A 21333-nucleotide genomic window follows, 5' to 3' on the forward strand; every position below is an offset into this window, starting at 1 on the left:
AGGAGAGAAGTTGGGTACCTCAGGAGGAGGTTCATGCTCCCCGTCTTCGCAGGGCATTTCACTCTCGCTTCCCTTCTCGTCCTGGTGCCTTCCGCCCGGTGGGCGTATCTGAGAGGGGGGGTACTGTCAGGGTACCTGAGGTCTCTACCTCCGAAAGAGGTAGAGACTTAGCCGTTCATCCATCCGGACGGTCTGATTTCCCCCTTCCTCGCGGTTTATCCGGTCATGCAAAGCCGGCCGCGAGGGAGTGACTCCCTTTTATAGCATGACGTCCGGAAGTCGACGTCAGGACGCCAACCCGGAACGACCTGTCACTCAATTGCTTCAGGACCAATCAGGACGCCTCGGAGGCGTGTTTACTTATCTGAACAGGGCATTTAACAGTGCTTCTTTCATTAGCTCATTGCCCTGTCGTGGTTCTAGCTTGTTCTAGTCACTCAGTGCTCGTGTATTCTAGTTATCCCTTTTGGTTTTGACCCGGCTTGTTTGCTCTACTCTGCTTATCTCTGTTACCCTTGATTCGGCTTGTCTCTCGCTTACCTGTCTTCTGTTACCCTCGACCTCGGCTTGTCTTTGACCATTCTCTACTGTACTACTTACGTTAGTCCGGCCATTCTAAGGTCCGGTATACGTATCTGGCTACTGTTTGTACTCTGCGTGTTGGATCCCTATCCCGATCCTGACACATGTGACTCATTAGTATTATAAGGTCTCAGGTGTGAATGGGGAGCAGGTGTGTTAAATTTGTGTGTTAAATTTGGTGTTATCGCTGTCACGACTTCTAATGTGATCCAACGCGCAAAACTTTGTAACATCTACATAGAATAAAAAAAATAGACAGAATGTAAACCGGTCCTTAGAATGGCCGGATTAATACATTGAAAGACAGAGAATGGTCAAGGGAAAGCTGAGGTCAAGGAAACAAGAAATACACAAGATCGATAAGAAAGCCATGTCAGGGAAACCAGAGATCAGATTAGTCAGGAATAGCCAAAGTCAGAATACCGGGAATATCAATGACAAGGACAAGAAAATGCACTCTCAGGAACCAGGAACGGAAAATACGATAGGGCAATGAACTAGGGAAATTCAGGGGTTTAAATATCCCTCCTTGGACTGTGATTGGTCAGGAATCTAAAGAGAATTTAAAATTTTAGGCCAAAATTGCAGATATCTTTTCCAAGGAACGGAAACCACGATAGGGCAATGAACTAGGGAAATTAAAGGGTTTAAACATCCCTCCCTGGGCTGTGAACGCCAGGAATCTAAAGAGAATTTAAAATTTTAGGCCAAAATTGCAGATATGTTTTAACAGTTTGGCTATTTTGGCCTATGATTGGAAATCCCCTTGGAATTCTTGACACTTTATATTTATGTTTAAATATCTTTAACACATTTTGAAGTGGTCATTTGTAAAAACGTTCATTATATAGCAATAAAATAAAAAATAAATAAATAACAGACCCCAGAATGTGCGTGTGCATTGTAACAGACCCCAGAACGTGCGTGTGCATTGATGTCATGACGTCACACGCACGTTTGCGTGACCTTTGGAGGCGGAGCTACAAATGGCAGAGACCTTGTCGGCACCATTTTAGATCCCGCGTGTGAAGGGGACGGATGCTCCAGTGGGTTGGCTCCTGGTTTGCTGCTGAACAGGTAAGCTCTTAAACCTGTCAGTGTAGTCGCACCAATCGGGTGCGACCACATGCAGCCGCAAACCGGGGGCAGTGACAATCGCTCTCACACTCTCTCACACTGGTCACTGGAAGTTCAACATGGCACCTCATGGGAAAAAACTCTCTGAGGTCTGAAAAAAAAAAAATTGTTGCCAAGACCCTGAAACTGAGCTGCAGCACGGTGGGCAAGACCATACAGCGGTTTCACAGGACAGATTCCACTCAGAACAGGCCTCGCCATGGTCGACCAAAGAAGTTGAGTGCACATGCTCAGTGTCATATCCAGAGGTTGTCTGGAAACAGTGGCGTACGTACCGCGGTCGCAGGGGTCGCAGCTGCGACCGGGCCCGGCACTCCAGGGGGCCCGGCCGCCCTGCGGCCCTCCCGCGACCGGGTAGCAGCTGCCACGCTTTGCGGCCCCGGCCCGTGCGGCAAACCGCCGGGGCCGCATGTCAAGGGGTCCATCGGGTGGCCCATGCTGTCAGGGCCACCCGATGGACATGGATGGTAAGGGGGCCCGGTCTGCGCTGGGCGCTTTAAGAGCGCGACCGGGCCCCCTGTGATGACATCACACGCTGGGAGGAAGTGACCGCACGTCACTCCTCCCAGCATACTGACAGCCCGCGCGGGAGGAAACTGAAAGGAGGAGGGAGTCAGAGTGGGAACTCTGACTCCCATCAGGCTGAGCCACCACTGGACCCACACATGGTAGGAAACATTTTGTGTATATGTGTCTGTGTGTATTTATGTCTGTGTATGTGTGTATGTCTGTATCTGTGTGTATGTATGTCTGTGTCTCTGTGTGTGTATCCATATGTGTGTCTGTGTATCTGTGTGTCTGTCTGTCTGTGTGTGTGTGTGTGTGTGTATCTGTATGTATGTCTGTGTATGTATGATTGTGTGTCTGTGTCTCTGTGTGTGTGTGTGTGTCTGTTTCTGTATGTCTGTGTATGTGTGTGTGTATCTATGTATGTGTCTGCGTGTGTGTCTCTATATGTATGTGTCTGCATGTGTGTATGTATGTCTGTGTCTGTGTGTGTGTGTGTGTATATCCATATGTGTGTCTGTGTCTCTGTGTGTGTCTGTCTGTCTCTGTGTGTGTGTGTGTGTGTGTGTGTATCTGTATGTATGTCTGTGTATGTATGATTGTGTGTCTGTGTGTGTCTGTTTCTGTATGTCTGTGTATGTGTGTGTGTCTATGTATGTGTCTGCGTGTGTGTCTCTGTATGTATGTGTCTGCATGTGTGTATGTATGTGTCTGTCGGGGGTATGTGTTTGTGTCTGTATGTATGTGTCGGGGGGGGAGGGGCCCACAGTCAGGGGGGAGAGGTTGACGGTAGGGGGGGGCCCACGGAACAGTTTCGCACCGGGGCCCCATAGAGTGTGTGTACGCCACTGTCTGGAAATAGATGTATGAGTGCTGCCAGCATTGCTGCAGAGGTTGAAGGGGCAGAGGATCAGCCTGTCAGTGCTCAGACCATATGCTGCACACTGCATCAAATTGGTCTGCATGGCGGTCATCCCAAAAGGAAGTCTCTTCTAAAGATGATGCACAAGAAAGCCCACAAACAGTTTGCTGAAGACAAGCAGACTAAGGACATGGATTACTGGAAGCTGAAGGTAAAGGTGATGGACTGGCCAAGCATGTCTCCAGACCTAAACCCTATTGAGCATCTGTGTGGCATCCTCAAACAGAAGGTGGGGGAGCGCAAGGTCTCTAACATCCACCAGCTCCGTGATGTCATCATGGAGGAGTGGAAGTGGACTCCAGTGGCAACCTGTGAAGCTCTGGTGAACTCCATGCCCATAAGGGTTAAGGTAGTGTTGGAAGATAGTGGTGGCCACACAAAATATTGACACTTTGGGCCCAATTTGGACATTTCCATTTAGTGGTGTACTTACTTTTGTTGCCAACGGTTTAGACATTAATGGCTGTGTGTTGAGTCATTTTGAGGCCACAGTAAATTTACACTGTTATACTGGCTGTACACTTACAACTTAACATTGTAGCAGAGTGTCGTTTCTTCAGTGTTGTCACATGAAAAGATAATAAAATATATACAAAAATGTGAGGGGTGTACTCACTTTTGTGAGATACTGTATGTGTAGAGTTGGCGGAGAGTGATTGTGTGTATGCATGTGGCTGGCGGAGTGTGATTGTATATGGGGTTTACTTACTTAAGCATGGCAATCCCCTGTCCTGACACCAGTCCGCTGGCTTCACTGCAAGTCTCCCGGGGGAGTAACACAGTGACAGGAAGCAAAAAGACTTGCTAATTTATGGCATTAGACTCTGTGTGGTCTAATGTTGAGGATTTATTCAATAGGAAGGGGAAGAACCGCATTTTTAAAGAGTGATCCCACTCAAAAAGGCAATCTAGATCTGAAATGCAGGCCATCTCTCTCTGCACGAGAGATACAGCAACCCAAGAAAATTGTTTCGGTTTTGCTTGCCCTTGTCCTTGAGGTATAGCCGATACACCTCTAGGCACCGTGAGCAAGGTGTCTATGTCTTCATCACTCCTTACATTTGGAGAGAGCAAAAAAACAGGATGGGATTGAATTCTGAGAACTGATAATAGCTCAAGTAGCTTGCCCTTCGATGATATCCCAAGCATGCAGGCCTTCTAAAAAATAGGACATGTCTGCTGAAAAAAGGAGCATTTCATATTGGCGTAAATGCACGCCAGTGTGACTGGCCACAACACTAGCCAGCACCACTTAGGGCAGCACATGCACAGAGAATTGGCTCTTCCCATAGGCTCAGTTCCCTCAATGTGGTTTGCACAATGCAAGATTAACTGATGACACACTCACACCATGTCAGTGTGGCACTTGGTCTCTCGTGTCCCTATGTATGGAACACTAAAGAGCAAATCTGGGAGAGAAGGACAGGGCCCGACTTTCCCACTGAATGTTTTAGGCTACTAAATAAGGCAAATGTTGTTTAAAATGATTACTAAAATGTTTTATACTTATTAAACAAATGTCCTTTTTTGTAAAGTTGCCTACATAACATTGTAATATTAATTCCTAACATGGTTATTCTTGTTTTTTTTTTTTTAGCTTTGTAGGCACTACTGACAATATTTTTAGATTAATGTTGTGGCCTCATGACAGCTATTTTTTCAATGTTCTAAATTCTTGAGAGCAATCTAGTTTAGGTTTACTGAAATTACTTGATAAACTAATTTGTTGCAGTTATAGAGCACATTACATTTAGTTTTATTTACTAAACTATGCATTATGCAGAACTGACAAAAGAATTGTAACTTTTATGCAAAAATACTTGAATTAGAAACAGTCCCCAACCAACTCTCCAAGCTATTTTTGCAAAAAAACAAAAAAAAAAAAAAAATTGAAGCAGTCCCCAACCAACTCTCCAAGCTATTTTTGCAGCTAAGTTTATGAGGCCTAATATTTGTATATCCCATAAAGTGATATATGTCAGAATACTCATAAAACAACAGAAAAAATGTGTAAGTGTGATTTTATAATAATTCCTAAATAATTCATATTTTATTAATAGCAAAAAAAAGTTACCTGACGTGCTGTTAATACAGTACACATCTGCAAACTCCGGAAAGCATTGAGACCATGGTAGATAACTTCGGAATGAGGCAAATAAATAAAATAAACTGTAAGCAATGATAACATTATAATATATTGCAACAAATGTCGAGACACACACCATTGTGACACCAACACCTAGAATCAAAAACAAGCAGAGAGTTACATTTCTCGTTAAACAGAGGCTGACATATCTTATTGGATAGTTAATTGATAACACTGTAAATACAAGTATTTAGTAATATTATTAGGAGGTGCAATGCAAATCTATAAATTGCTATTCACTTAAGAGTGAAACGCCAGGATTCTAAAGAGAATTTAACATTTTAGGCCAAAATTGCTATTTTTTCCCAGTTTGGCCATTTTGGCCTACGATTGGAAATCCCCTTGGAATTCTTGACACTTTATATTTATGTTTAAATATCTTTAACACATTTTGAAGTGGTAATTTGTAAAAACGTTCCATATTTGGCAATGAAATAATAAATAAATACATAAATAACAGTTCATTGTCTGTCTTTGAAATGAAAACAAATCATGTCTATCAAAATCATAAGCATTAAAGGGCTGTAGTGGCAAGTGTTAAAGAAATTTTTTTATTATTCTTTTTATATTTAAAATAATTTTTTTTACATCTATTATAACTTCTGTGTTAATTATCATACAATAAATACATAGGTAAATACATATTTGCAGTGCATCTCCCATCTTACCCATGCTCTATGGAGGCAGCCATCTTAAAGTCTCTTAGTTCCGAAGCACAGCTTATCTGATCAAACACCATGCAGGTAATGAAGAACTACTGTGCATTTTCGATCTACAAATAATAAGCATGTATAGAACATCTCAGAAATGTACTTTGAAAGGTTAAAGCCTTGAAATCGTTCATGGTCTTAGCAGATAAGCTGTGCTACGATAGATAGCCTCCAAATAGCAAGGGCGAGTGAGGTAATGCAATAAAAAGAGCTATTGTATTACATACATGCCTTAAAAAAATAGTATACAATATTATTTTCAGTAATATTAAAAACATGCGGACAGTTTTCTTTTAACCCCTTAAGGACACATGATATGTGTGACATGTCATGATTCCCTTTTATTCCAGAAGTTTGGTCCTTAAGGGGTTAAAGGGCTCGTCCAAATCATACAGCCTTTTCCCGCAGACAGATCTGTGGTGAGGTAATAACTTTTACTAATCTCTCGACGACAGATTGAGAGAAATATCACAGTATCAACCCAGTGTTGTATGTTGTGTTCGAGTACTTTACCATAGTTTTGGTTATTTAAATTAGTTTGTATTGCACATTGAAAATGTGATGTGGAGTGTAAAGGGTTAATCGCATCAAATGATCCATAATTGAATTATTCTGGGTGTGGCTTTTAAGCTAAGCCACAGATATATGAATTCAAACTTGTTTCTAATGACAATCAGTAATGGTTTGTGCATATTTATATAGCTCGATTTTATATCCAATTCCCAATCCATGTACAGTTTCTAAAACAAAAAAAAAATCACTTAGAATTATCATTATCAAGTTTGACTCTGGGAATAAAAAAATTGCAATAACAATTATAATTTCCTTTGTTTCTTATTTGCGTTTTAGATCAATAAAGAAAGCCAAGTATCAAATCTCTCTCCAAGGAGAAGAGAGAGCTCCAACAAATCTGATCCTTCAAAGTTTCCTCGTGATGAGGTAAGGTTGGCATGCAACAAAGAGCGTTAAGGGAAACTTTAAAGGCGCGTATCTTTTTTTTAATTCTGCGTTTTGTTTACTTTTTTATCTTTTTGCATTGTTTATTCCCTTATTTTTTACACGTTTAAAAAAAATAAAACAGGCATTCATTAGTTCCATTAATTCATTTTCTATATGCAAAAATAAAAAATCGGTTTATGAATTTGCAGTATGCAATGCAATGTTATATATGATTAAAAATAAAAAAAATCTGCTAACTACAACAAATTATAATGTGACTAATATGAACCATTATCATGACCTGCGTAAAAGGTGTAACACCCTGATCCTAATAATCTTAATTGACATAATGCCCTGTAATAACAATTGTGTATGTCTGGTGAATACAGCCAAAATGCCTGTCTGAATCAAGTTTATCCGGTGAGCTTTGCGTTTAGGGAGCTATTTCCTTGTACAGACAATGTTAGTATCATATGTCAAGGAAGGGGCTTATTTACTAAATAGCATGTTATTCTGGATTTTCTTTCTGTCCAACTCAGTAGAATCTTATTTACAATGTGTATCAGAATACATTTTATTCCTGTGGGATTCTATGATACGCTCTTTAAAAAGGTAAATAAGTGTAGGTTTCACGGATATGGAGAATATGTTGTCACTTTTATGTTGACCTTTTTTGCTTGCCAACTTTTCCTGCTTCAAACACTTTTCAAGTCCTGACTGTTCACTTGCGGCACAATATATCACACCTCCCACCCCTCCTCCCCCCCGCACCCTGTTACAGGTGCTATTGTAAAAATATAATCAATGTTATTCACCTCACCTGTTCGTGGTTTTAATGTTGTAGCTGATCAGTGTATAAATAATAATAATAATGATAATAATATAACAAACATTCTGAGATCCTAGCACATGTAGGATACAGGATAAAAATGGTAGGTTTAATTAGGTCTTAAAGAAATACTACCTTTCTTGAAAAAGGACTTGTAGGAGGTATGGGTTTCTAATGCTAATGCTAATGCTAATGCTTGGTGATACTGTCATTTGACACGTTTGTGCTAGAGGGCTTGGTGGAAGGTTTTAGTTAGAGGAGGGCACAATATGAATGGTCATAAAAGGTTCTCAATTCGATCATCCTACATTTTACTAACACACCATATACCCATTGTATAAAACACATCTGAAGAGTTGGCAGTCCGTGGCCATACTTGATGATCTAGTGACAACATCACTAGGTGTGTGTCATCTTCAGATGGAACTGGTGGTGGCTTGTCTATTCCTAGAGTACATGACAATGACAGCATTCTTCATCTTATCTTTAAAAAACTTACCTTGAAATAGAGGTGCCATCCTCCATAATGCAACTGGGCCAAGGCTAGCAAACTGTCCCAGTGAACATTCTAAAAAACAAAGGGGTAAGCCAGCCAGAGCCAGCATAATAATATAGGGGATAAGAAATGCACCTGCAAAAAAAAGGAAAGCAATTATTTGATTGAATTTCTATGGTTATGGCTGTCAAGGTATTACTTGATCTAAATAACAATCCTGCCTTAAACAATTATTTATAATTTCCTTATTCAGGAGACTACTGTGATAACAGTGACATTTTCCATACAAATCCTAGCTCAGTACCAAAGAAATAACAACTCTATAAATAAATTATTTTTTTAATCTATAATGTTAATGATTAATATGTTAATATTTTCACATTCTGAATTAGTCTAAAGGACTCCCCTGCAGTCTCACTGCTCAATTCCATGTAGGAGTTTAATCACTTTGTTTATGTAGCCATAGTCTCACCTCCCTGCATGTGACTTGCACAGCCTTCCTTAACACTTCCTGAAAAGAAACCTAAATATTGTACATATTCTGTTCAATTTTGAATTTTGTATCTACTGATTTGTTAACCGCATTCTAGAGCCTACAGGAGCATCCTGTGTGTGAGTAAAGTTCAATGTACAGAGCAGGAGATAAAAACTTCTAAAGCAAGTTGTCATCTGATTGAAAATAAAACAATTTTTTACTAGCTGACTGTGTGTGACTAGGGCTGCACAAACAGTAACATAAATGATTTGACTCCTAAATGGCATGGTTTATACACCAAAACTGCTACATTAAAGGACCATTATAGGTACCCAAACCACTTCAGCTCAATGAAGTGGTCTGGGTGCCAGGTCCATCTAGGGTTAGCCCTGCCTGCTGTAAACATATCAGTTTCAGAGAAGACCCCAGCGTCCATAGGAAAGCATTGAGAATGCTTTCCTATGGACTGACTGAATGCGCACACGTCTCTGTCTGTGCATGCGCATTCGGCGGAAAAGGGAGGATAGTTCCCAGCGCCGAGGGAGCCTGGTGCTGGAGAAAGGTAAGCCTTTAACCCCTTCCTCCCCCTAGAGCCCGGCGGGAGGGGGGCCATGAGGGTGGGTGGACCTATTAGTACTATAGTGCCAGGAAAACGAGTTTGTTTTCCTGGCACTATAGTGGTTCTTTAGGCTAAAGTTGTTTTGATGCCTACAGTTTCCCTTTAACATTCTTTAAGAGATTTAAACAGCAATTGCAATGAACAGATCACAGGGATGGGAAAAGAGAGATGTTCCAAGTGAACAATATTGGGGAAATTACTTTCCAGAAGAACTTCAATCGGAAGACAAACCAAGAACAACAGTTTTAAAACATATGAGTTGCACCATGTACTGAAGATGTAACATCAAAGTAGAAGGAAAAGTCCAAAAATGATATGGAACAGGTTCTAATATTTCCAGATTTACTAAGTCAAAAACTAATGCTCCAGAAGCTAGTGTGACTGCTTGATGAGTCAAGAACATAGCCTTATATAAACACCATGCAGCACATCGCTGATGGAAAGGACAGGGGAGCTGTGCCCCTTTTTAGGGCAGGTTGGGCATCTCAGATGTACAGTTGGCAAAGTAGAATTAAAAGTTACTTAAAGGGTTACTCTAACCCTTTATAAATTAACGTTGTATTTTAATTTAGAATTAGTACTTAGGTTGCCCCCTTATAAGCCTAAAAAAGCATTGACTTAATGGGAATCATCTCCTGGTGAAGCTCTCCTCACTGGTTTCCATGTCCCACCAGACATCACTGCTTCCCTCTCAGTGATCCTATAAAATGCTTGTCATAGAGAAGCATTTCATTGGACCATTTTCACTGGCTTAGACATCATGCGCTTGATCTAGGCCAGATAGGATAAGGAAGGAGACAGCAGGGGATGAGCAAAAAAAAACAACTGTCAATGGAGGGAGAGGAGAGGGAGCGTACCAAAGGAGGGAGGATCTAGCCATCCCCTTGCAGGTATGCTTCCAACACAGCCTGCAAGAGTAGACGCTGATAATGTCTGTTGCCATTGTGCAGTGTGCGCTGATGACAGAAGTAGTTTTTGCACAGAATTAACATTAGGCAGCCCAGAACAGAGTTCCATTCTGCCTGACTCACATGTGCAAGGGGTGTAACCAGCCCCAGCACAAAAGTGCTAATATCTCTGTTATCCACCTAAGAGGTCTGCCTTGACGTGGCAGGTGGGCATACCCTCTCATGGCCATTGGAGGTACCTAAAAACCTAAATTTGTTTAAAAATACATAGGGATGTGGAAAGAGCGCAGGTAACTATTTTCTTTGGTTAATATCTCTGTTTGTGCAGTGTTTCAAGCTGCACAATCATCATAATCTTCTTTTACAAATTTATATTTTCATATATAGTTGCTTAATATTCTGCTGTGTGTTGTTCACTAGGCCAGTAATGATTCATCTTTCACGATGCAAATGTTGACATGACATTTGGCATGATGCTCTGCAGTAGCATCATTGACTCGCTCAGGCTCCCAGTTGCAATACTCATTAAGTGATAGTCACCTCCACCATGTTTGAATGCAAGGTACGGAAATCTCCAGACGTTTCCCAGTCCCACTGCATATCCAACCATTGAGAGCAGGTAATCGGTCTTACTATTCCACAGTTCTCGTTCTGGATTTTCTTCGTTAATGTCCTTTTCCTTAACTTCATCATCCTGAAAGTACAATGTATGCTAAATTAATTTAAATGAATCTTACTTCGAAAGATGTAATTTAAATGGAAATTATTCTTTATATTACAGGTAGTAAACATGAAAAGATGCTATGAACTTTTTCTAGGTGCTAATTAAGCCAATATTAAGGTAAATACAAAATTAATAAAAAGAAGCAACATACACACATCACTACACATTGTATCACAGTTGGGCTTGTCTCACCATGTAACATTGTGTCCCTTCATATCTTCCCTTCCATACTTCTTATCCATTGGCTCTTCCACTGTTACTCCTTCTCTGTCATCTAGTCTGTAGCCTATTTTCCTACTTTGTTTTAGGTAGTGTCCATCGATAATGTCTGTGAACTACCTGCCTCTATTTTTCTTTTAAGGCCCACTGGGCACGCAAACAATATATCAGCGAGGCAATCTTTGACACAGACACTGTCTCATGCTACTAGTATCAGAAGATATTAAGGACAACAACAAAAAAATGTAATGCAAGACTTTAGCTTATATGACATGGCTCCATTATCCTCAATACTCATTATCATGGCAGGAGTATTTATATAACCAGGAACCTGAATTACCCAGATTTACCCCAGTCTGCCTTGTTTAGAAAATGTACCAATCCAGTAACTCATTGCCATCATTTTAATTCTTGTCTCCCAAAAGTGCAACCGGTTTCAAAAGTTTGACTGTGGAAATGTAACGATTGGAGAATATTTGAAGGCTGCAAAGCTATGGACATCCCATATTAAACCTTAAAGGATACCTGTCGTGGTATCGACAACTTAGGCTCAATTTAAAGAGCATACGTCTTGCTAGCAAATGTATGTATTAGGAGAAAAAAAAATATTTAATAATATATCTTTTCCCCACTTCTCAGTCAAATTTTTGGCATCGACTCTATGCTGATGTTTTGATTAACAACGGAAAACAGAAATACCTCCCAGAGCAGGACCTTCTTCCCTTCCAAGCATAGCAACCAAAGCGCATGCACGTGGTTGCTATAGAAACTCTTTAGCCTATTCTGATAACGTTAGCTATGGAATATAGGAACAGAGGGACTGACGTCGCTCATTTCAGAAATCTTTGCCTGCTTGGAGGCATGCTATCTGCAAGCAGGGAAAATCATTGAAGAGGTGGATCACAACAGGCATAACAGCCATGAAGATGAGGAGATCTGGATCGAGGTTTTGGGGAGTACATCTCGAAATGTCACATTGAATACATCATGCCTCTTTGTAATATATGATGTATTATATGTATCTGGAGAGTTAAAAAATTGCAAAACAGGTTTACTTTAACATGCTTAAACCTTAAAATGGCGCCCAAAGAGTTTTTGGATCATTCCCGCTATAATGAGTTATAATAGTTAGAGTGTCCTATTTAATCAAAAAAGGAAGCATTATTTATTAATCGATAAATTAATTGGCATGAAAAGAAATAGGTAATATTTTCAGATCAACATACGTTGATGTTTCAATAGAGAGAAAAACTCATTTTTTAATTTTTTTTATTTAAAATATTTTTTCACGCGTAATATGAGTATGGAATAAGCAAGATATAAAATACAATGTAAAAAGAAAAATGCCTGCAATTCTTGGTGTATTTTTTTAAATCACTTACTTTAGAATCAGGCGGTGTTTTCTTGCAGCACTTAATACATCCTGGTGCGGTTATATTTCCCATAGTCTCTACTGAACAGTATTTTCACAGAATCACTGTCTTTGTTGTTATCATGTAGTTGTTTAAAACGAAATAGAATAGAATACGAACCAGCTGCACAACAAAAAGGTTTCATATTAATTAGTATGTGCAAACCCATCAACTCCCATTAATTACTCAACTACACCTCTTACTCTATATAAAAAATTGGGAAGAATTCACGACTTGATTAGGCAATCCAATGTTATAGGAAATCTATCAAGCTGTCTTTAAGGTAATCCCAATTATTTTAACCCCTTCACCGCCAAGCACCAGAATTACATAACTTTCATTTGACACGTGAAAGGCATAGCTTGCAGATAAATGCAGAAATAAGCAACAATTTTATATAGATTTCAGTTCCAAAAATAGAATACGTTTAGACAAACATCCACCTCTCCTGTACGTCCAATTGTCTGGGTAAAATGACATGTCTGTTAGCCCACCCAATGTACAGCGCTACGGAATGTGATGGCTCTGTATAAATAATAAAATAATAATAATAATAATAACAAACAAGAACTTTAATCTCTTTAGGGAACCTGGACTTTTATATATCATCTTGCAATATTTCTCACAGACTCTGATGTATTACCAGATAGGCACATCAACGCAACATATACAAATTCAAAATAGATGCATAAAAACGGTTGAATACCTCTTTGCATACATACTTTTGTAAGGACATTAAAGATATTTTTTTAACACAATAGCTTCCTAAAAAATGTAACAGAATGTAAAAATAATGTCTCAATCTAAGCATCAGTCCCACATAAAGGAAACCCAGTTAAATTATATATTTGTGAAATACGGGAATTTGAAAAGTTTGGTAGCCACTCGTATTGATCTATGAATTGCTCTAAAAGTCCCTCTCCTCTTTGACTATTAGAATACTGCAATACAGTTTTGTCCTTTAAAACTTTTTTTACTGCGTGAGAGGATAGGCCTTTCATTTTCAGCAAATTTACCGAGATTTGGATTAACTTGGTCAGAACGGATTTAGGCAGATAAATGTCTATTTATTAACAAGCTGAAAATCAGTTCTGGAACAATAAAGACAGTACGATCAGCTTTATTGATTCAGCTTTGACATTGACAAAAGTGGCTGGCTCCTGTATTCTTTTAGTAGTAGGTGTCACCAATAGGAGTACCATAGTGTCTCCAAAATGCGTTTAAAAATACAATTTGGGCATTAGTGCAAGATCTGTTAGTCTTACGATACCTGGATTTTTTATGAAGTTGTTACAAACAAGAGACGCTTATTGAATTTATATACTAGATACTATGTGGCCAAGAGGTCTGAACAAGGAATTCTTATTAAATGTCATGCTATTAAATTCTATTGGATTTTAATAAATGTGCATATGTCCTTTTTTTGTGTTTTAGTATACAGGCTGCGCAGTCCATAGTTCTTTTGTCCATTGTGTCCATGTGTCCAGCTTCATCTGTGGCAGCTCCACTTTGGCGAAAGAGTATATTTGTTTAATGTATTATTTTGTAGTATTGTTCTCTTTTGGTTAAACAATGTATGTATCAGATGCAGCTTGATTAAGGTTCATGAGGTCCGAAACGTTTCATTTGTGGAGATGAATAAAACCTTATACTCGTGATTGATTTTTATTTCTCATCTTGCTCTTGTAATGTACATCAAGCACTAATGTTCATACCAGCAGGAAACTGAAACTTTTGAGATATTAATTGCAAAATAACATCAATCTGATGAGTCAGTTAATTATACAAATAGGACAGCCAAAGGTATAATTTCACTAAATCTGGTTCCAAGGTCAATAGATAATTACTGTACTTAAAAATCATACTGTAATGATGTTCTGTGTGGTTTAATTAGTACATGTTATTTTTATGGGCATAAGAGCCCATAATATTGATATTATTAAGCGACACTATAAGCACTATAACCATGTCATCTCACTGAATTGGCTGTAGTGTTTGCAGTCATCTCTCTGGCACTGTCCCTCCATTCATTATTAAATCCTTTTTGAATGATTGTACCCCCTAAAAAGGGTCTCTCTGGTCACCCAGAGCTCTGACGTATATATCCAAGGCAGAGATGACACACTGGCTTAACCATACCAATACAGACCAGCACTGTGCAGTTGTGATAGGCCAAGGGCGGTCAGCTGACATTCTCAGACAAACATATCACTCATTGCTGCTCTACAAGAACAGACTGTCGGGAACTCTTAAAGTGGCTCTGTCATTTCAAACTTACCGTTCTCCTATTGTTTCCTCTTCTCTCTCAGAATCAGTTCTTCTATGGCAACCCGTAGCTACATTCTCTCGGGTCGCGAGAACAAAGGACATGCTAGTGCTAAATGTGAAGCGAACGTTTAGACTCTTGGGCCCCTGTTCACTGGACCACCAGGGAATGTAGTGTTTCCCCCTCCCTGGACACAGGTAAGGGTGAGACAGGGGGACACAAACAAATAACACACACACACACACACACTGCATACACACTATACACATACACACTATACGCACACACACACACACACACACACACTGCATACACACTATACACACAAACACACTATACACACACACACTGTATACACACTATACACACACACACACACACACTGCATACACAGACACACACACACACACACACACACACACCGCATACACACTATACACACACATAAACACACATTACATACAAACTATACACACACACTGCATACACACTATACACACACACACTGCATATGCACTATATATACACACACACATACACACTACATACACACTATACACACACAGACACACACTGCATACACACTATACACACACTATACACATACAAACTGCATACACACTATACACACACACTGCATACATACATAGACTGCATACAAACTATACACACACTTCATACACACTGTACACACGCACACACACACACTGCACACACAACACTACACTACACACACACACACACTGCATACATACTACACACACACACACACACACACCCTGCATACACACATAATGCATATGCACTATACACACACACTGCATACACACACACACACACACTATGTGTGTGATTATCTCCAAAAGCCGGATTTATTTTTGTGATTACTACTACCCTCAACAGCCATTTATTTATCCACTCCAGAACATATTTTTATCTTTCTGTGTATATTAAATTGATTAACTCATTGAATAATTTTTAACATATGTGTGTCCTATAAAATTTGTAATTGATCATTTAATCAATTAATTGTTTGTTCATTAATTTGTGTGTGTATATAAACACGATTTTGTCACAGTGGTGTTAGCTTGAAAAGGACCTCATTGAGGTCGAAACGTTGCAATAAACCTGCTTGAAGAACAATCACAGTGAGTGCCTGAGATTCTTTTTATCTTTATGAGTGTCAGAGTTTATCTGTAACTGTGCATGACCATGTTTCAATGTATCTGCATGTGTATACCGATGTGTCTGTGTATCTGTATGTGCCAGTGTGTGCATCTGTATGTCTATGTATCTGCATGTGTGCCAGAGTGTGTATATTTGAGTATATGTGCATACATCTCAGTATATCAACACTACATAAAAACACACCATCATATTAAAAAAAACCACACTACACAAAAATGCACGCCTGCATTTAAATGCCAACACTACATGTAAACAGCCCTACATTCACTCACACATACTTCATGCAAAAACATGCTTACATTCAAACACACAAACACTGCTCAGTTCTAAATACATTAAAAAAACCTGCTTAATGATAAATATTTTTTTTTTTTAAATTGTGGGTGTTTTTTACATTTTAAAATTGGGAGGGGGACAAATGTAAGATCTGCCCCGGGTGCAAAATGATTCCTGGTACGCCCCTGGTCCTTACTTTGTGTTATGTTTTAAAGAGAAATAGATCAGAAATTAAGAACCGATTCTGAAATAGGAAGAGAAGAGGGCACAATAGGAGTAAGGTCAATTTGACATGACAGAGCAACTTTAAGAGAGGATACATTGCTTATATTCAATGTGCACTCTTGCCCACTTTATAAACCAAACCTGCTTATTAATGCAATATCTAATCAGCCAACCATATGTCAGCAACCTGAAGTTTTGTTGTTTTTAATACCAAACTTCAGAATAGGGAAAGGGCTTTTAACTTTAGAATGATTATTGGTGCCAGACGTGAATATTTCAGCAACTGCTAATCTCCTGAGAATGAGAATTTTACATACAATAGAGCTATATAGTTTACAGATAACAATCCAAGAAACTCCCAAAGAGTGACAGTTTTATGGGTAAAAATGAATTCTTGATGATGAGCAAAAGTGGAATGACCACACTGTATCAAGCTGACAGTATGGCAACAGTAACATAAATAATCACAACAAGATACAGAGTGCATTTCTGAAGAAAAAAAATCTTACCTAGTAATGGATTAAAGAATATGAAATGTCAAGACGTCTTTGTGCATGCTCCATACCACGCTATGGGTAATAGAACAGGTTCTGCAGACTTTAGGGCAGAGCCAGATTTAGATTGCCTAGAGCCCTAGGCACGATGCCACATTGGGGCCCCCTTCTAGGCTCTTTTCTGTGAGCATTGTGTGTGTAGTGGCTGAGTGTTGTTTGTATTGAGGAGTCTGAGCGCTAGATGTGGTGGGGAGGACAAGTGTGTGTATGTGTCTGAGCAGTCTGAAAGCTGTGTGTGTGTGCTGAGGGGAATTTGAGTGTGACTGAGTATCGTGTGTTGGGGAAGCTGTGTTCTCTTGAGTCTGAATATTGGGAGAGAAGTTTAAAGGAGTCTTTTTTTTATCCCCCCTCCCCTGCTTATGGCTTGGCAGGATAGGAGTAATGTTCCTGATTGTCCACTAGAGGGCATTCATTGGTGCTTTGGTGGAGAGCCTTCCCTGGTGGTCCAGTGGAGGAGAATTGAGGTCTGCATCTCTATTGTCTTGGGCTCTAGATAGGACGCTTATGCCTCCTTATGGGTTATCTGCTTTAGAGACAATGATGGGCTAGCTTTTAAATGTTAAATCATCATGATATCTACCCAACTTTTTATCTGGCAACCTTCACACATTTTAAGGATAAGTGCTAGTTTACACCCAGCTGTTAACTCCTTGAAGCCAGGGCCGGATTAACATAGGGGGCTGATGGAACTGCAGCTCCAGGCCCATGAAATAGGCCCATTAAAAAAAAAAAAAAAAACTTTTTTTTTTTTTTTTTAAACACACTACTCCTAGGTTGGTATTTTATGTATTTATTTGAGGCTGTCTGGCCGTGCCGGTATTGCAGTAATACCGGCAATAGAAATGCAGATATTTTTCTCAGTATAAACAGAGATTATTCTGCACTACCAGCAACAGCCAGTAGGGGTCACTGTGTGTGGAGAGAGGCAGGGATAGGAAGTTACAGCATATTTTGGTTTGGTAGAAATAAATCATACATAAACAAAACATGAGCAAAGCAATCGATGGCTCTGCAATACAATTCCTTGCAAAAACTCCAATCAAAAATACAAAACTAAACGAAAGAGAGCACTCGCATGACTTCATAAATATGGTGTTCCTTTTATTGAAGTAGACTCGGCCCAAACACAGATCGACGTTTCAGTCCTATCAAGCTGATAAAAGTCCAGTGTAGGACTGAAATGTTGATATTGATTTGTGTCCCAACAAGATAAATATTTTTTCTTTCTTGCTTTCTCTTTTTTTTAGTTTTGGGCTCTCAAATATGAGATATGGCTACCGAGTTCTTTAATGCGTTGTGATACAGTCATCCACAGAAGTGGTGATGGCTGGTTGTCTTGACTTCTTGCCCAATTATTTATACATTGTATATAGATTATAATAATTATGCATCAAGTGTTTTAAACTTCACTGGCAGGTAATGGAACTCTGCCTGGCACCAAGGCTGCCATCAGGGGGTGACAACCATGATGGTTGTCACGGGCCGGCGGCCCTGGGGGGCCCGGTCGCACGGCCCCACGTGTAGCGGCGGAACTGCCGCCGGTGCAGTTGCACCGGGGCCTGCACGCTGATGGGGTCCACCGGGTGGCCCACGCACTAAGGGCCACCCGATGGGCCCTATATCTTTAGGGGCCTAGTCAGTGATGTGACCGTGAAATAGCGCGACCGGGCCCCTTTAAAAAAAAAATTAAAAACGCAGCCGTAATGCAAGTGCTCACTTCCTCCCAGCTCACTCCGCGCAGTAGGAGAGCCAGCCAGGCAGTAAAGAGGGAGAGCGGTGCCGACTCCCATCAGCCCCAGCCACCCTCCTGCAAAGAAAAGGTAAGAAACAGGAGGGTGGCTGGAAAATGAGCTCTGTGTGTGTATGTATAAATATATGCCTGCATGTATGTCTGTCATTATGAATGTATGTCTGTGTGTATGTATGGATGTCAGTGTCAGTATGTATGAATGTGTCTGTCTGTCAGTATGAATGCTTGTCTGTGTGTGTGTATGTATGTCAGTATGTATGTCAGTATGCATGAATGTCTGTATGTATGTATGTATGTATATATTTATGTATGCCAGTATCAATGTATGTCAGTATGAATGTATGTCTGTATGTCATTATGAATGTGTGTATGGATGTCAGTGTCTATATGCATGTATGTCGGTATGCATGTATGTCTGTCTGTATGTCTGTATGTAAGTATGAATGTATGTATGTATGTCTGTATGTCATTATGAATGTATGTGTGTATGTATGTCGGTGTCTGTATGTATGTCAGTATGTATATATGTGTCTGTATATCCTTATGCATTTGTGTCTGTATGTATGTTAGTATGTGTCTGTCTGTCACTATGTATGCCTGTGTGTCTGTATATGTGTGTATGTCTCAGTATGTGTCAGTATGTATGCCTATATGCGTGTATGTCTGTTTCAGTATGTGTGTCTGTTAGTATGTATCTGTGTTCTTTTGTATCAGTGTGTGTGTTTGTGTCTGTGTGTGTATTCCTGTGGGTAGGATTTGGAGGTGGTCCCTGTGGGTGGGCTTGGAGGCGGGCCCCCGGGGGCCCAGAACCTGCTCTGAGATAGGGGCCCCAACATTTCTGGTGGCGTCCCTGCCTGGCACTAAAGTACAAATACAAACACATACTGCTGTGACAAACACCTGTGAAACAAACCCACATATCAAAAGTATCTAACCGTGTGTGAGAGGTGTTTTTACTGGAATCCTGACAGGCTCACAATTATTTCTATACATTGCCCACTGCCATTTAGTTGCTCCTCTGGTATAGCAGGTAAAGCACTGTGTGATCTTGTAAGTCACTGATGCCAAATATTTGTACTTGATCTCTCCATCATATGTATTGTACAAGCTAGTGAAATGCACACTCCCAACAAGATCAAGTTTCTGCATAGACGTTTAGAATTAAACAGACAGAAAGGGCAGATACAGATATTATGTTTGTTACAGTTTGTTACTGATTAGAGTTCTAATAAGATTGTAAGACATAAAAATTTGGATTTTTAAAAAATTTATTTAAACAAAATAAACAGGAAAAAGACATGTCCAGCACTGACTAGAAATTGTGTGTGTGTGTGTGTGTGTGTGAGTGTGTATATAAAATTGTGGTAGCTTGCAAATCAAAATCAAGTTTAACATAAAGCATGAACTGTACAGGGGTTGAATGCTATTTTTACCCAAGTCAAGTGTTCATTAAAACTTAAAGAAAACCCTGTATTTTGAAATATTAGGTGTTTTTTATAAAAATGTAATATGAGTCTAGTACCCTTATATTGTTTGTTTGTTTGTCCGGGTGTGTGCAGCCTTTCTTTGTAAAAGTGTATTATATGAACACTCCAAGCACCATAACCACTACAGCATGGTTTGATGTCTTACCCAGGTTCCGCTACATTTGATGGAGAGCCAGAAGATTTCTGTCTGAGCTATGCCAGGTGGTGCAAGGCTTAGCTCTTTAGCTATGAGTCATTATTTGATGCTCTCAGCAAGTGAGCTAGTCCTGCACTCCAGGGCCTAGTTCAGGAGAGCTAATGGAAGCTGCTGTTTAGGATCTTCTGGCTCTCAGTCGGGAGTGGTGGAGGCAGGGGGTGGCTTCCAGACAGTCCCCGGGTTAAAGTCAAGCTGTTCTTAAATGGTTTGACTACTTAAAATGGGCATATGCTAAGGTACTCCTGCCACCATAACCACTACAGTGTGCTGGAGTTCTTGGAGTGTTCCTTTAAATGCATGTAGCAAGTTCAGTGTTATGCAGTAGAGATCCCTTTCCATGAGGAGAACATTAATATGGTCGAATAAGCCCTCTAGAACAGTTATCTGCCAAAAGTACTGATTTAGACCAATGTGGTCAAAGATAAGCATCATTATCATATCCATCCAAGGCACTGATTGTTGGAATCTCCACAACATTCTTTTCTTTATGGTCATCAGGCATGTGCTGGTATCGATCCCCTCGGTGCTGGCTCAATGCTGGTCCCCAGGTTCCATGTGGCCGAAAGCACTTCAACACAAATAGGAAGGTAGCATTATTATTATGTAATAATAAATCATAAAACTGGTAATGCAATGATATGTGGCATGGTCCCACCCATAATCCCGCTGTTGCAGAGTGATACTTTGCACAGATTATAGTCCTTTACCATACACACGTAACACATTTAATTGGTCAATCAGGCTCAATTATTGTTCTTTCTTATGT

The 21333-nt window shown here is 39.9% G+C and overlaps 2 protein-coding genes across 2 annotated transcripts in view; both read right to left on the reverse strand.

Annotated features, from left to right (window-relative positions):
* Window positions 1-12658, reverse strand: part of LOC134573644 (sodium- and chloride-dependent neutral and basic amino acid transporter B(0+)-like) — a 48976-nt gene extending 36318 nt beyond the window's left edge. The window contains exons 1-4 of the mRNA XM_063433430.1: window positions 12596-12658; window positions 10811-10964; window positions 8272-8403; window positions 5223-5387 (exon numbers count right to left, since the gene is read on the reverse strand). Of these exons, the coding sequence (XP_063289500.1) occupies window positions 5223-5387; window positions 8272-8403; window positions 10811-10964; window positions 12596-12658 (514 nt within the window). The remainder of the gene's footprint in view (window positions 1-5222; window positions 5388-8271; window positions 8404-10810; window positions 10965-12595) is intronic.
* A 7602-nt stretch (window positions 12659-20260) lies between these two features.
* LOC134572756 (sodium- and chloride-dependent neutral and basic amino acid transporter B(0+)-like) overlaps window positions 20261-21333 on the reverse strand; it is a 55425-nt gene continuing 54352 nt past the window's right edge. The window contains exon 14 of the mRNA XM_063431920.1: window positions 20261-21135. Coding sequence (XP_063287990.1) covers window positions 20983-21135 — 153 coding nt within the window. The 3' untranslated portion in view covers window positions 20261-20982. The remainder of the gene's footprint in view (window positions 21136-21333) is intronic.

The sequence above is a fragment of the Pelobates fuscus genome, chromosome 9 (assembly GCF_036172605.1).
Source record: "Pelobates fuscus isolate aPelFus1 chromosome 9, aPelFus1.pri, whole genome shotgun sequence".
In the NCBI taxonomy this organism is placed as follows: Eukaryota; Metazoa; Chordata; class Amphibia; order Anura; family Pelobatidae; genus Pelobates; species Pelobates fuscus.